The sequence below is a fragment of the Dufourea novaeangliae genome, unplaced genomic scaffold (assembly GCF_001272555.1).
Source record: "Dufourea novaeangliae isolate 0120121106 unplaced genomic scaffold, ASM127255v1 scaffold89, whole genome shotgun sequence".
Classification (NCBI taxonomy): domain Eukaryota; kingdom Metazoa; phylum Arthropoda; class Insecta; order Hymenoptera; family Halictidae; genus Dufourea; species Dufourea novaeangliae.
This window is the reverse complement of record NW_015373988.1, coordinates 2,350,032-2,368,220: the sequence shown is the minus strand read 5'-3', so window position 1 is coordinate 2,368,220 and position 18,189 is coordinate 2,350,032. Positions and strand designations below refer to the sequence as shown.

The window sequence follows — 18,189 nt, the reverse complement described above, 5'->3', positions numbered from 1 at the left end:
TCCATAGTACGTAGTCTATCCGAGAAAAAAGTGATTCCACGTATAAATACAAATCGATAGTGTGTAATAAAATATTTTTATATAGAGCCTCGTTTTCGAGAAAATCGAACTTCACTACTGCCGATAGCTTATTAATGTGTCTGTCTACTACATACTATACCTACTTAAAAGAATTGTAGATGGTGGTGTGGCTTCATTTGTTTTCTGTGGATCTTATTATCCTCTGTCTATGAATTTATATCAAATTAATAATACTATGTTACTATTACTGGTCATAAATGATGATATAAATGGAAACAGTCGATATCGAATAGGTACAGAAACTAAATAATATTGAAGTGCACGCAACAAAATAAATATTGAACTTCGATATTCTCACAAATTAAGCTCAATAAGATATAATTTTATTACACACGTCGATTCCACTGATTACGAATCACCCAGTGGATTACTTATATCTGTAAATCAGTGTATAACAATACATGAATATTGAGTTATTGTAATGATTTTTCAAAAGATTTGAAGGTACAAATTTTACGTGTTTGAAAAAAAAGAATGATAATTCTTTTATAAGTGCAAGAAGTTTATATGTATATCACATTTGAATATTATTATTGAAATTCTGAATACCTAATTGTTATTGACAAATGCAATTATTTAAAAGCACTTGTATTTGTATATTTATCTAAGAAATATCTATTTCCTTTAATTCACATAGTGATATCACACTTTCGACCAACAAAGTATTTTTAATTTAAAATAATAAATTAATGATTGCTTTCATTTTATCGTTTAATTGCAACGATAGAGTGAACAAATTTCGAAATGCATCAGATTAATTAATACACGACAAGCATTAATGGATCACTCTAATCTACATACACGTGTCGTATCGGTCAGGAATGTTTCAATTTTTTGACAAGATAACTTGTCTAGACTTTTTGGGCCAATGACCAGTGCATTCAAGGCAAAAAAACAAATCAGTCAATCGATTGATCAATCGTATACTTTTCTTTGTAACTGACACTCAGTAACCTTACATAACCTTTAACCACTGTTCATTGTACTTATTTAAAATATTTCCACTGAAAAGAGTTATTTATCAAAAAAATCATAAAATAATTAATAACAGTACAGTATAAACTACAAAAGAATTAATATGTAAACAATTTCTTTCTATACAATTTAGAAAAAGTTAACGATCTTGAGATATTTTTATTGTCTCCTCTTATTAGCTTTAAAGAAGTTCCACTGTTCCATATTCTCCTTAACATTACAACTACCAATCAAAATGACTGGTTCATACAATCTTATTATGATAATTAAAACGTTTCACAGGTTTAATTACAATAAGAAAATAAAGAAATTAGTTGATTTATAAATTTGTATAGTTTCAAAAAGTGTATGGATCTGATAGAAATATTTATATATATATGTTTATTGTCGATAGTTCTAATGTTAAACTATTAATCTATCCTTGCGTAAAAAAATTCTACGATTTCACTAAAAGTAGTATTTCACCAAAGTTAGATTTCTGCATATGAATCGACAGATTTCATTGACTAGTACGTTTATCACAGTTTGATGAATGAAAATGATTTACAACGATCATTACTCCAAGTGAGGTAATAATTAACAGTATTATTTTCACTCACCGGTGTCGTTTTCGTGCCCCCGAATTCCGTCGCCCACATCCTCGGCGGCTGTGGATAGGGCTGAAATCAAGAGAAATAACATTTGTTTCAGAATGTAGTCACTTTTAGCACTTTTTAAAGCTAAATATTAACCCTAAACTTTAATTAATCATGAAACAATCAGATACACTCCACAAAACGAAAACTAGTTTAAAACAACCTTGAATGACTTGAAAAAAATCGAGACTTTATTTGTCAGAATTAATTAAAAAGACATTAGTAAGTAGATTCCACGTATTCATAATAATTAAGTGCCTATGAGTATACCAATCCATCCTGAAAAAATTAGTAAATGTAATGTAGTCGATTAAAAATTACTAAAAATAATCTATAAAAGTGAAATAAAACGTGAAGTTTCATTACTGTTACACGTACCAATATATAAATCATTATATTTCTCCAAATTTGGTATTTCTTAATACTTGAAGAATATTCACATTTTTTTTCATCTTCATCAAGAAAATTCTTTTTTTCATGTTTGTCGAATATATTCAAGAACGGTAAAACGTAGGAAATTTAACCTACGTTACCACCTTAATGAGAAAACGGTGGACTACTCATTGCTACGTCTAATAGTATCGAAAATGAATTAAATACCGTGGAAAATCACCGGAACAAAATGTTCGCAATTAGAATCCGGGAAACGTAACATGCTACGGTGCAAAGGTATTTTAATATTTTAATATTCATAACCGTTTTATTGTACGATGTAAGAAATTACGAGCTCTTTCCTATTGGATCCAGCAATAAAAAAAAATGGAGGACATGCATAAAACAAATTATACCTTTTGTATAACTTGTGCACATGCTTCCAATCGCGAGTAACTGTTAATAGCCGATGTGAGGAACGACTCTGGATCATTTAAATTTCCGATCAGCCGTTTCGATATGCAAAAACTAAACGATTTGCTGTAAAAGGAGTAAAACAGAGTAGATCCGCAGCTTGTCTGTCTGTCGGATTAATTTATCGCAGTCCACCATTCCGATTGATCCTACTACAAACGTTTGGGAGATTACCTAACATCGAGGACAGGGGGACAAATTTTTTGCAATCTTGTTAATTAGGTTTCATTACAATCTTGTTAAATGTGTTTTTTTTTTGCAGTACAACGCACGTGAACTTTCATGTAAGAGATGTAAAAAAAGGAATTAACAATCGAAATTATAATCCATCTAACCCTAAGATTTTTTCGAATTATTTCATACTACCATGAGATTTGTCACACATATCGATTAGATAATGCATACCTGATTTGTGTATTTTGTCTATAATATCGAACGCGCAATAGAATAGATAACACTTTTGAAAAAGGAGAACAATCAGTGTTGTTATAATCCTGCTAATCCTTTGTGTTATCGCGAATTCTAGTATGTATGCAAGTTCCTAGAAAGTGTTTATTTACTCCATCAATTATATAATGTACACTGGTTTGTTCATTTCATTAAAAACGAAGCAAGAAACTGTTATTCAGTAATTACTGAGACCACCAGAATGTAATTTACAGTTTCAGTTCCCGGTATTATTACTTTTTTCTCGCCATTTCGTTGTTATTTTGCAGAAATATAATTGCTGGGCGGCGGATGTTTACGTAAATTCCCTTTTTTCCAGACTAATTCCGAAGAAATGGAATGAAATAGGAAGAAATTGCCTGCATCGAGAATTTCATTGAATGCAAAATAAGATAAAAACTTAATTACATATTATTGAAACTCTTTAGTTTTTCTTATTGATTCACGTATGCTATAAAATACATACAATTTCCGGTAAAGATTGAAATTGTGTTCCTCTTATAAATCGACTTAAAAAGACGATCACTATATGAGGGAATTCTATTATTTATCTTAATCATACTGTATTATTTAAGAAATGATAATCCTATTTTAAATTCATTGGTTGTATTAATCACCTAATTAACTACAATTATCATATATAATATATAATTTAAATGTAATATACAGTACCGCTGGAAAGTATTCGAACGTCTGGACTGATTTAGTAAAACACAAAGAACTTTCTATTCGTTACACTACCGGCCGTTTCTTTCTTCTTAATGATATTCCACACACACTGCTCTTCGATTCGTTTAGTTTATTTGCAATATATACCGATCGAATAGCCGTCATCGCGAAGAACACACACACTGCAGGACGTTTTTCAACTGAAATCTCTGCAACTTTCAGCACGTTAGAGCGAATGTTGTTTTGCCAAGGGAGGAACGAGGACTGATGAAGGAGAAGGTGAATTTCAAAATCATGGTAGGGACACGGTCCTAAAGAAACAGTAAAATGGAAAAAATGTCTCTGGTACCTTTATGGTTAGCGAGTATGAAATTAACGGTAAGACCCGAACTGTTCATAGTGGTCGAAAGTCAGTCTATTAGTGGCATATTAATATTCTTGTCTTACTATACATTTATGACAAGCAGCTGACAAAAACGATGGACCCTGTTTTCTAAATAATACATACCATCGGCTAAGAGCCATAAAATATATACCTGAGTCAAAACATTGTCATAAACTTGTAAAGTTATATCGTTCGCATAATTCTGAGCTGTTAATATATAAATCGTATATACTATATGATAATTATCGTATGTAATTGTAATATAATTCTCCATCCAAAATCTATTTGTTATATTTCTAATATCCCAGAAATGCTCGTGCAGTGCCACGCAATTGATTCTCAGAATGCGCGTCCAGCGGCTACGTAAAACGTAAGCGAAACTTCGCGAACATTAATTATCTTTGCTGAGAACGCGAAAGGGTAACAAGAAAGGGTATCGGAGTAATTAAATATCCATGTATGTAGATTCTCCGCAGTGTGTACATCTTCGCTTAAATATTTTTGCGCTAATTTAAAAACACACGTTAACAAACACGTAGAGTCCACATAATTTTCCTTTAGTTAAAGATTTAAAAAGTTATAATTCAAACGGACTACAGACTATCATGATCTTTAGAGAACCTATTGACTTCAAGAATTTAGAATTCTGTTAATAGAGTAAACAAATTCTTTTCTTGCTGGTAGAAATAACTAAGGCTTAATGGTGTTAATTTTAGTGGGAGGTTTAGGAAGCAACTTTTAAAACGGATTACAAATTAGTATGGTTATTGAAGAACTTACTGACTCTAACACGTGTAAAATTCTATTAATAGAATAAATAAATTTGCTTTTCTGTTGCGAGAAATGCCTGAAGCTCAATGGTGATAATTTCAGTTGAAGATTTTGGAAGTAACTGTCAAACCGGATTACAAATTAGTATGACTTTCCAAGAACTTCTTGACTTTAAAAACTTAAAATTCTATTAACAAAGTAAACAATGTTATTTCTTGTTGGCAGAAATACCAAAATCATAACGGTGACACTTTCAGTTGTAGATTCCGGAAGTAATTGTTAAAACGGTTTACAAATGATGTACGATGATCTTCGAAAAACTTACTCGCTCTAAAACTGTAAAGTTCTATTAATAGAAAAAATAAATTTGATTCCTGTTGGCAGAAATACCTAAAGTCTGGTGGTGTTTATTTCAGTTGATGATTTAAGAAGTAACAGTTGAGACAGATTGTAAATTACCATGACCTTCGAAACATGTACTAACTCCCAACATTTTAAATTCTACTGACAGAATAAATAAACTTGCTTCTCGATGGAAAAATTACGTAAAATCTAATCTGAAACATTATTTCGATTGCAGAAGCTTATTCCGAGAGTGAGATATGCTACCTTAAATTAATTGAAATTGTGTGGTTGAATGTCGAAATTTCTTTGCAGACCCGTTTTGTATTGTTAAAGAATGATACGATATTCATGGAAACTTTTCTTAATGAAGTCATGGCCGTACAAGCAAAAGGACTAGGCCCCCCCCCCCCAGGGATCGTCGAAATACATTCGCGAATCTATTCTTATTCTGTCTAGTTGAGATGACGAGCATATGTTTCAGCACCTTTGGTCCCAAGCACTCGTAAACGTTTAAAATCGTTTATTAACGTTGCACAATGGGTACACGGCCTTATACGCTTTAATATCTGTCAAAATTAAACTGAAGTTATCTAAAATACAACATAAACCTTGACACAGCTCTCGTTTCACAGGACCACTTATCGAACACAATTAATTTTCTATACGACGCAAACATTTTTTCCCTAAAATCTAATTAGCTTAAAACATCGTAATAGAGACTGACCTTCATTGCTAACGACCTACATATATATTTATCGATATGACGTAAAAGACGAGAAAAATATGGTAAATAATAAGAAATCTTACAAATACTAAGATGGAAGTAAAGAAAAAGTAAAATGTGCTTTTAAATCTGAATTTAAAATCTGATACGTTCGTCCCACGATTCAGATGTTATTTACATTTACTTACCATGTGCCAATTATTTTTAACTTTTGTAAACCTGTTCTTTACATCAACAGAACTCAATAGAAACATAAATACACTTATTCTGTTTTTACACGGATTTTTTCTAGACAATTCTAATTTAACACAGTCTAGAAAAAAAATTTAATTTTCCTTTTGCAATATTTGTTTCGATCTACCACGAACCAATACATAAGAGTTTTCAAAAAATCTTCACTTAATTGTAATTCTAAGTGAAAATATTCCTATTTATTTGTCTGGTAAATTGTTTTCAATTACAAAACGACAGTCTTAACTGGTGTATCGTATTATTTCTACTGGTTTCTATGGTCTGAAGAAAATCTTCTATTTTTTTTGTTCATATGCACGGTATCTTTTTTTGAATGTTTTTTGTTAATACAAATTTTTCAAAAACGTACTTATCGTGTAAAAACAAAATTAAGTGTATATCCACAGAGAACACCGCTAAGGTTATGATTTCGTGCGAACGAATCAATCTGTTCGTACACCAATTAGTGCGCCTATTTATTTATCTCGTCGCATGGATACTGGAGTCATGCACTTATTCAATGACTCATTACACGTGCTACTGTCCCAAGGACAAAAGCACACGTAATGGAAGGTATTGTGTTTTCACAAGTTCTTCCACGAAATTAACGCGTATTCTTCGCCATGATACGCACAATTGTATCTGATCTATTCTTCACGCGATTTCAGTACAGAAAAAAACGTATTCCAACTCAAGAAACGTAATTGTACTACGAACTACGTATCGACTTCGCAAAATGAAGATAATAGTTCTGAATTAATTGATTAAATTGGTAGCAAATTTCTTCTATGAGTAGACTTAATGAAACTAACTTCTTGTATGAGTAAACTTCGAATGTCTGTGTCTTTATGGCACTGGCCAATTTGCAAGGCATAAAAAAATATAATCATTTAGCTAAAGTTTATTACAATTTGCGTGTTATTGTTAATGTGGTATAATCCTTAGAACAGGAAATAAAATTCTGTTAAATTTTGATTTTCATACGAACCCTTGAAAGCATTAGTGCTGTAAGTCAATTTTTTATAAATTTTAGTTAACATTATAGGAACATCAAATTGTAAATAACTGTGTAAATAACGAAGTAAATAGACTGTGGATTCTATAAATTTATAGCGTATCCAATTATCCGAAAATTAAAGGAAAAAGCGTAATAAATTTTCATACGATTTGTATTTTAAACATGAGTTCTAGCAAGAATTAGTGATGGTAGTAATTTTTTAGTTTACATTGATGAATTTTTATTTACATTAACAAGAGGATAGCCCTAACCTCATTCTCTTCTGCTCAAGTGGTGTCTGTCTAGTTTCACTAATAGCTCAACAGGGGGTAATGAGTACATCATCTGAATAATAGTTGATCTTGATCTATATCAATATAATTATCCGGATATACTCACTATAATCAGTGTAATCATCATACTCAATTATGATGTCATACACATAATGATCGTACTCAGTATAATCAGTATATCCGGATGAACCCGTAGGATCAGTTCAGGAGGAATTTTGCAAGACTTTTTCTAAACCTCTAAATACCTTGAAAGCATATATGTATATTGACTTACACCACTAATACTTGGAAGGGCTCAATATGAAATAATTATATCGTAAATTGTGAATTTGCACAAATATTCACAGTCTATGTATGGAAGTACCTAGGACACACCACGACCGCTGTAACGTTTGTAACTGAAGTTTCTACTACTTTCTGCAATAAAAAAGATGTGCTTAATGGACTGTACATGTTTATGCAAATTGACGACTTCATAAATTATCTCACGAACATCAGAATTAAAGAAAAATCGATGAAATAGTGTAGCCCTTATCCATCCTTAATCTTCACCACTTAATTTGTCTTTTTTTTTTAAATCTCCTTCATTTATGTACTGGTCTTACTATTGCAGACTTTTTACATAATTTATTAACACAGTAATTTGTGTCTCTGTATCAAATTGATACAATTACAAAAATTGAATATAATAAAGGGATAAATTAGTTAAATTTGAAAATTCTTTAAAATAAAAGTCACAGAGCCTCAGTTAAATTTACCTACACATGACAGAATCAAATCATTTCTTACGAAATAGATGTGTTAAATTGACACAAGGGAGAGATGAGGGTTAAAAGATGTCTTAAATTGAGAAAAAGCGAAGGTGTCATTGATCTGGCATGAAATGTTTTTGTCGGATTGTCTTGTTTGTACATTTCCATATGGGTTAAATGGTACAAACATTATATGTTAAATAATTAATTAGTTCCCGCGGAATATTGTTACACTTTTTGATGGAGCGTGACTAAGAGATCTGTTTAGTAGACTCATTGATTCTAATCAAGGCAAAACAATTGGATTTTTTTTCATTCTCTGTAGATATCATGCATTATTCATTTGGCGTCGCGTATAAGGCTCCGATTAAGTCTAATAATGCAAATCATCTTAAAGCTGTAGAAATGACGAATCCGTAGATGTATGGTGCTTAATTGCCTAAGGCAATTATGTGTAAGGTAGTCGAAGTAAGCGATAAACACTTATATCAAGTAAACTTTATTTGCAAACTTTAACACTCAGTAAAACGGCCATTAAAACAAATGTACAAATTTGTACAACAATTCAACAATTTCTATAATTCTTTAGCATTACATTACCTCGTCTCGTGAGAATTTTCCTGAAGGGAAGACGCACGAGACTCGCCTGACAGCCAACCGTGTTAAAAATCTATTTATCGGCTAAGAATTCACGCCTAAAAACGGAAACTTTTGAATACCATTTATCGGGCGTAATTCAAGATAATATTTGTTTAGATATTACGCCTACAAACATTTTATTAATATACACATGCAAAACAAACTTGTTATTTGTTCGTAATCTATATGATAAACGCTCGAGTTCCTGAGATGCGTCGAGTATCTTGGTAACTCGAGATACTTTAATGTCATATGTCTTTATCATTGCGAGACGTCCTTATTTATTTCTGGCTGTGATTTGAAAACGAAAAACATTATATTTAGCATTGTATCTGATCATGTCTACGCAACGTAACGCACGAGATTACAAAGTGAGCGAGTTTAATGGTTATTTATAATGGCTTATGAAACGACCTAGTATACACGGGGACAAAGTATCAGCTGCAGCCTGACTTCCGGTTAATAGAATACGATGATGACATGTATTCGGTTAATCAGAAGTCGGGAAGAGCCTATTACCTTTCGTGGCGACCGTGGTGGGGACAAACAACTATTCAGAGCGCCGATATACAATCTATCTTGTAGAGAGAAACCTGAAGAATTCTAGTTAAACTAAAACTTTGACATAATAAATAACAAGAAAATATTTTATTGCTTTAATTACTAAGTTTCCTGTTATATTTATTTCTATACCAAAGAAGTACAATTATTAATTTATACGAAAGTTTAATGTATGGGTAACAGAGAGAAATTTATTTAGAATTTATCGCACGTAAGTCTTTATAAAATAAATACTAACATTTGTGTGAGTTCTTTTGCTACTTCCTCTAATAACATCTTTTGAAATAAATTATGTGTAATTTGCAAATTATAGTTAATATTTCTAACATTAACATTGATTAAATATTAAAATTATGTTATTCGTGTGGGGTGAGTAGATTCTGTTAGAAGTGTGACTCATCTGAGTCAAGAAAAATGGAACATTGCCATTACAACAAGAACAATAATTCAAGAGTAACTTTTCATACTACAGGTATCTGAATTTTTAAGTGGTACTATACATACATGTTTATATCAGATTTTACATTATCAGTATATCGTACATTTGATAAACATAACGATCACGAATACTTTACAATAAAATGCGCTTGTTAGATTATCAAACATATAACTTGTGTTTATTAATATCTCAAGTATTCTTGGTCTTTTTCTGAAATTATGAAGCACCATTCGAAAATTAAAAAAATATGTCATCTGAAAAACTTCTTTTCTTTAACAGTTTATCGTTTAGTTGCCAGAAGAAGACGATGGTTTTGTTAAATTTGGATATATTTTAAGTGAAAATTATCGAAAACAATGATGTACACTAATCGATAGGAACTCGATCGGCGACGATTGTAAATCGCCAGCTAGAAGATGCAGTATGAACCGACCTAAAAATTGACAGCAATTGACCGCCTTAAGTTAATGGGTCTGAATAATGGGAGTCATTAAATTATCCGACAAATTCAATTGTCGAACTCTCGTGTCACTAGTTCACTGTATTAGCATTTGAATTTCATCCAAATTGCATAATACTGTGTACAGAAATTGGCGGGAAATTAAAATAAAATTCAAACAAAATTCTCTCGTACTTTTCTATTTTGTAGTCCTGTCTCAAGGTTCTGTGATTTTTCTCACAATTTAACAAAAGAATACTGAATATTTATATGAAATGTATTTACGAACTGGCAGAAAGCACTGCCAAACTGCACTAAGAAGTTAGTGCAAATTAAATGAAATACACTAAGAACAAAGAACTTTCCGATATACTTAATATCTTATATATATATTATCTTCATCAAAATATCAAAAGTAATTAATTAAAAAATGATCTAATTTACAGATAAGTAAGATAGTAAATTAATTCACTTGTTTTAGACACTTAAATTAAGATCGCCCAAAGCTTATCGATACTCGAAATAAAGTGTTTCAAAACCGTTTCTGTCCCTAGTTATTCGTCCTCGAGAAGCCTCAAGAGAAGGAGATAGTACTGAAGTGTTGTTATACAGGGTGTTAAATAATTAACAAATCCCCAGGAACATGTTGTTGAAGGAATATTTTAATGTATAAATCAAACAATTCCTTCCACTAATTTCACCAAAAGAAAATTGAATTTTTTATCGTACTAGCAGTGGCAGATATTGCTCCACGGATGCTGAAAAATATTTCTCGTGAAACAGCTGACCCATTTGAGGTATGGAGGTACTGATGATGCTGGTATTGAATCAAACGTTGGGTTTTAGTACTTGTTTATAGAGATTGATGGAACAAATTGTGCGAGGTGTACATTAAAATATTCCTTTAACAACATCCTCTTGGAGTTTTCTTCTTTTCTCAACAATTTCTAGAAAATGAATGGGGAACTTATGGTTACCCTATATTGTAACAAGTTCATTTCGAGGATGTTAATACTGTTCGAAATTAAGTAGAGAGAGATTTGGAACCTGGTGTCTTGATGTCGCCGATTTAAAACCGGTCTTTCGAGTCACTCCCAGCTGGTTGTATATTTACCTCGAATATATAATTAACGTTAAATTATCATCTCCAGAACGCGCAGAAAATAGTAGAACTATGTATACCGAATATTACCGAGTACCCATTTTACTAACCGACAATGTCCCACTATAGAACCCCTGAAGAAGCTCAAAAACCTTCGCTGTTAGCGAGGATTAGGCGTAAGTATCAAATTAACACTTTATTCTGAGTCTATTTGGAATCGTTGAACTCATAAATCTCTTATCCATGAATTATAAATATGAGATATTGATACGTGTAAGGAATAGTAAGCTTTCACACAATACCTACACCGAGGAAAGAAATTATTCACAGATGAGCCGTTCATTTGCCAAAGTGATTAACGCTACAAGAACATAAAAATATAGAATATAAAAATATAAAAATATAAAAATATAATGAGTTAAACACCAATTAAGTGCTTTGGCGCTAAAATTAAAAAAAAAAATTCAGTAAGTAAAAAGAATCGGAAATTAATAAAAAATACACATTCGACAAAAATGTAATAATAGGTTTTTATATCTAGACTTTTTCTAATTTTTATACGCATTACTATACGTGCAGAAAACCTTTTATTACTAATAATATGTATAAAAACTGGACAGAATTTAGATATGAAAACCTGTTGTACAATCAATTCCCTTACTTATTTTATGTACATATTACGTTGAACGTCCTGCGTATATCTTGCGAGCAAGTGTAAGTATTACATAACTTTCCAAGCGTTTAAGGTTTTATACCATACATCGTAACCATACATCATAAATAATTCGACTTCTTCTATATAAGCGGTATTTTCATTCCGCAAGAATTAATGAAATTGCCTATTCACCGTTATCTCAAGAATTTTTTTTGTGTGTACACAAAATAATTTTTTCGGTTTGCCATTCAGTTAACGCATTGACTGCCGTGCTGGTCACACAGGTGACCAAGACTATTGAATTATGTAAAAACATTTGAATTTCTAAAAAATAATGTTTACAATCTCACAAGCACAACTTGCAGTAGGAAATTAATGATCAAGACAGATACTTTATCACGATATTGTATTTTTATCATGCTAAAAGAATCGATAGATCTTTACGAAATTAATTTCAACGATAACCAAAATACTGAATGAAGTTCAGCAAATCAACATTTTAGAATTTAAAAGTTGCAGCAAAATACTGAATGCAATCCACTGGACGAACATTGCACTGTTTAACCCCTTGTCGTTCGATGTGAAGCTGTCCCCCAATCACCGAATTTATAAATTTTTTGTCGTTATTTCTTGCATGTTTTTTTGCAATGCGTAATATTTTTAGAATCATCTTCAATAACATACTACAATTACTGTTATTCTTATTACTCCTAAAAGATCGAGCGATAAGTCCATTTTTAGTGATACATTTGAAGTATATAATATTTTTGAAAATTATCTCCAATACCATATCACAATTGCCGCTATTATTATTATTAGTCCTAAAAGATTGAACGATAATCAGATATTCAGTGATACGTTTGAGATAATAACAGGAAAGAAGGAACACCGTGTATTGGTAATTACTTCCTTATACTCTCCTCGAATGTAAAAACATTGTCGAATAAAAAACACTGGGATTCGATTAAAAAATACTTTAAGATCGTTGTATTATTGGAAATATTGTCTGGGGGGAAAAAAGACCGGAAGACTGTATCGAGGTCAAAAATAATTCCATAACAGTAATCCTTAGGCAGTTTATCATAATCCAATCAGACACAAAGAATTATAATCATTATCGTTGAATATCAAAATCCAGGTACGATGATACAGAGTTTTTTGACTCGAAAAATTTGCATTTCATTTAGTCATCGTTTCCACATTGAAGAAACGATCCTCAAACGCGTTCTCGGCTTTATACGTCTCGAGTGTATAAACAGTAAGTACAAGTACCGTAATTTTCCAAGAACCATGCTATAAAATAATAAAACGGAGTGCTCAATTATTGTACGTGAAGATTTTTCTCGCAGTGACAGACCAGTATATTCCTGACAAATGCAGGTCGAACAGTCATACAGTGGTACAAGTAGCTTGTCTAGGTGGACAAAACTCTTTCCATTCTGTGAACTCATAATTTCACCATTTTTTGGAAATAAAGATGTTATATGATAGCTAATAAACAAATAATCATCAAACATTTATATTCGAACATATAAACATACATATGACCTTCAAATTTGCATTATTCCAAATTCAGTTTGGTTTAATTCATTTCGCGTGCAACGAATTACATGTACATATGTCTTATCAACGTTTATTTTTATATATTATGTCTTGTTTTAATGATTTTAATATATTTTACCTTAGGCAGTATATAAATTAATATATAAAAGAAAAGAATAGATCGATGTAGACTACTTTTAAACTCTTGTCCAGCTAGCTACGCTATTTGTCCCACTGTGAGTCGTTGCCTGTCGCTGGAATAGAAGTGAAAGAGCGTATGCGGCATTGTTATACCGTGCCAGGTTCGAAAAAGGCAGTAATTCAACTGTGGCGATGAAGAAAAAAAAATGTGTACCAGGTGCACGGACAAAACAGCATTTACCAACGGAGGTAGTACCAAAGATGGTTTAAAAAGAAAAATTCGGTCAAGGAACTACTGCTCTGAATATCAGCCTCGAGACAGGAGAGATATAGACCTCGACGGGAAACAGTTCACGGGCCCACTGTCGAGCGACGTTACGAATGTAATTCTTTGAACAACGAACTTATTTTTAGAGATTGCATCGTAATTATTCGAGTAAAGTGGAAAATTTTACGTGTATCTAGCAAGGTTTCGAGAATTGGAAGTACTTCTAACGAAGGCTAACTAGTACTATGTAAAGTGACTGGCAATAAAAATTGGTTAAGCAACCATTTTCGAAAATTGCACTAAAATTATTCGATAAAAATGGAAAATTTAAAATGTTTATCGAATAACTTTTAGAGAATTTGGAGTAGTTGTAATGGTGATTAATGTGTACCATGTAATGTGATGAGGAGAATATGGATGAAACAAATTTGTAAGATAAAGAATACTTATTTTCGTGAATTAGATTGAAATTATTCAATAAAATTGGGAAATTTCTAAAGTGTACCTTTAAGACAAATGGAAATACATACTTGCGACTAGGGAATAAATATAGATTCAAGAACGAATTCTTCTTGAAACACTGGGCCGGAATTATGCACTAATATTGTTCCAAATACCTAATAACATGTACAGAATTGAAAACGCTTAAAATTATGACTGATAATTTTTATACAATCTGATAACTAGGTTGCAGATTTTATAGTGTGTTTATAGTGCATACGATTATACAGAATACAGTAAAATAAACAATTTAATAAACAGTGTTTTTACTTTGTTTTTAAATTCTCAAAGCAATCAATAAAATAATAAATGTCTACTTAATTCCCATTTATATAAGATCTCGAAGAATTTATATTTGCATAAATATGGTAATCAATTGTCACTAAAGAATAAAGATGTGAAAACATAAATAATTTTACATAACATGTTAATTATGCAAAAATCCTACCATCAATATCACAATCATTGTACTTGCTAAATGATTTCTTTTTAATAATTAAATACTGGGTTGGTAAGAATATTTTTATTTATCACGTAGTAAGAACATTTTATTCATCTACTAGTAATATCTATTGTGTTTTTAATAAGATAAGTAATAGTTTAATTGAATACATATCTCCGTCCTTCTGTTTGATCAGTATGACGTAGAATGCTGGTAATCAATGAGGTATACCGTTAAGAAGGCACATATTTCCAATTGACGTAGAATGAGATATTGAATATGATAAAAAAATTTTTTTCTTTAATTGAACTATTTATAGTAGAAACTTTTTAATGACAGTGTATGGTGTCACTGATACGCACGAGAAAATCTCGACGAATCCAGAAACATTCGTATTTTCGTACGTACAGCGTTATACGGTGATACGAAAAAAAGAAAATTAGCAGTCATATTTTTCATTACGTCACGCAATCTCAGCGAGGAGACTTCGTCGCGTGGCTGGGAGCATCGGTTCGCGTTCGCGTGAACTTTACAATGCCGTCTATATTTTTTCAGCGTGACGAAAGAAAGGAAAGTGTTTATCTGCAAACGTAACACATTTATTTGTACGATTCACGTTCAAGACTAAGAGTTAATCAGGCGTCAAACGTGAAAGGCAGGATATGTGCCGGCAGCAAAATACACTTTTTTTTCTCCTATTTTTTGAAAACACCGCTCCCTGGAGGAGACGCCATTTTGCTGATTATTTCGTGCGACAAGATAAACACATCGTCTTTTATTTTCTGTGTCTAATCAAGCGACTTGCATACGAATTGCGTTGCACGCTATGTGGAACAGTAACTTTACAGGACACGCGAGCAGAGAAACGAACACGGAAAATTCTTGCAAAATTCCACATTCCTAATCGAATGATCGCGCTGATACTTCGTTAGCTATAGTTACCTATTGTTTTCTAGACAATTACTCAACGTCTGATAATCCACCTGTTAACAGTTTAACGACCGTGTCACCTCTGTGCGAGCGACACGAACGTTTCGACTGGAATTGAAAGTTCGATTTTACAATGGGATGTTAAGTCGATATGAAGAAAATCAGAACTGTGTATTGTTAAGATTAATAACGACTTAACAAAGTTAAATTTCTCGTGTAATTAGTTTAAATTCGTCTTCGAAATTCTCTTTCCAGTCATTTTTCTAGACAGGCTTCTGTCGAAAATATGTTTCTGAAGCTCGTGGACTCTAAAAATACAAAATTTTACGTAACTCCTTTAGATTTGTAGTTTATTCATTTTAATTAATTTCCAAAGAATATACTGAATCCACCACTGAGTGCTAACGATCAATAAAAAATACCAAAAAATTTTGAAACTTAATTATCGATTCTTTTTCTCCAATAAGACAAACGTTCCACACGAATATAATATTGGGTGAATGTAATGGTTTTGATGAATTTTCTGCAGATCGCTTTGGTTTTTTGGAAACAATAAACAATCATGTTAATATATGTACATGTCGATGTCAATATAACAGACTAAATTGTTGTTTAGAACGGAAATTGACATGATTCAGTGTGTTCTATTGTTTAAAGTAAACTTTAAAGTAAAGTTCTGAAAATAAACAGAAACTGTTATGTCGATTCCACTTTATAGTAAACTGTAATATATTAATATAATTTAATTACATAAATTCAATAACAACGGTAATATTCAAAAAATTTGTTTGTTGGAATAAAAATTTCTATTGAAAATGTATTAAAAGCATTATTATGTATTTCATAGAACTATTATTAAATTATAATTCAAATTATTATTAGTCTACTTCTTCAGAGCAAAACCTATCAAAATATGTACATTCGCTTAATATACTGCACAAAAGAATTAAAGGATCGCTACCGTGACAGCTCCTAAAGCTCCATCTAATCCAAGGGGACAAAACAAATAGTCGTAAGATCTGATAAATTGGGATCTTTCACGTACGACACTAACAATTAGCATCGATTCCATAACAAAATTTCCAGGAATTATACGTGTTACTGACAGGACACAATGATTGCAACAAATGATCCTTTAACTCTTTCGAGCCTCTCGTATCCGAGCACCCATTATCTGAAAACCCGAATATTCCAATATTCTATTATCCGAACACAAGTGACAACATAGTGTTTTCTTTATCCTTTATCTTTTAATACTTCCTTATGTATAATAGAATCATGTGCGTAGTCAGGAGGGGGCAGGGGACCTTGCCCCCCCCCCCAGTCCCCCAACAGAAAAAAGTGGCTTCTGCACTACTCTAGAAGAAAAAAAATAGATCCCCCACCTACAAGAAAAAAATTGGATTTTGCACTCCCCCCGTTTCGAGAGGGAAAAAATTACATTATCCCTCCTGACTGATAACCTGGCTACGCCCATAAATAGAATGTATATAATGATACTATAAATGAAAATCTAAGTGAAATATTCTTTTACAGTTTCTTCAGTTCGATCGAAATCTACGCAGTTACTTATGTTAAAAAATGTCTGCAATTTACCAATCAAGAAACTATGAGATCCTTAAATATCTAAACAAACTGTCAATTAGCTATTGGATCCATAAACATTTAAAAAAGACTGTCAATTCTCTTGATCTCTAATCAAATAAACGAAATTTAATATCAGAAGAATAATTACGTTTTATGATCCGATAATTCCTTCATATGATCACTAGTGTCCCTATATCAGTTCGGATACGGGAGGCTCTAGTGTACACACTTCCAACAACTTCCGAGATCCGTGCAGTGAAACATTCTCAATGATCCACGGAATGTCGATCGAGCGCAGAGCCTCGATAATTTTCAGGTGACAAGAAGACAGTCAACTGTCCTCCGCGCGTGGCCGGGAGTTACAAAAGCCCCCGAATAAAACGTGAAAGCACTTTCATTCCCGCATGCGATCCACGTATGTACGTACATACATACACCGTGTATTACTACCATGCCGAACATCAGGATCTTCGCGTTGTATACCTACCGACATCGGCATGCTGCACGGAGAACTCCAACATAGTAAGCAGCAATTGACGGAATTTAGCTGGCTATTGTGTGTCAGCGGCGGAGCAAGAAGAGGGTCGCGCGGAGGTTGTTGGGACACATCAGACGTACCGAAACGAGGAAGGAAAAACGCGAAAAAAAACAGAGTATCCCTTACGTGTCACTGGCTACGACGCAGTTAAAAAAACTTCCGTTCACATTAGACATGTCACAAACGCACACGCGTGGGCCAAGAAAATGGCGACAGTCGGATCTGAAAGCTTTCGAGACCCCAAAACACGCGAG

At 32.3% G+C, this 18,189-nt stretch overlaps 1 protein-coding gene across 1 annotated transcript in view; it reads right to left on the bottom strand.

Annotated features, from left to right (window-relative positions):
• The window catches only part of LOC107187613, a 107,729-nt gene that overhangs the window by 63,253 nt on the left and 26,287 nt on the right, over positions 1-18,189 (bottom strand). Inside the window, exon 2 of the mRNA XM_015575748.1 lies at positions 1,656-1,715. Coding sequence (XP_015431234.1) covers positions 1,656-1,715 — 60 coding nt within the window. The remainder of the gene's footprint in view (positions 1-1,655; positions 1,716-18,189) is intronic.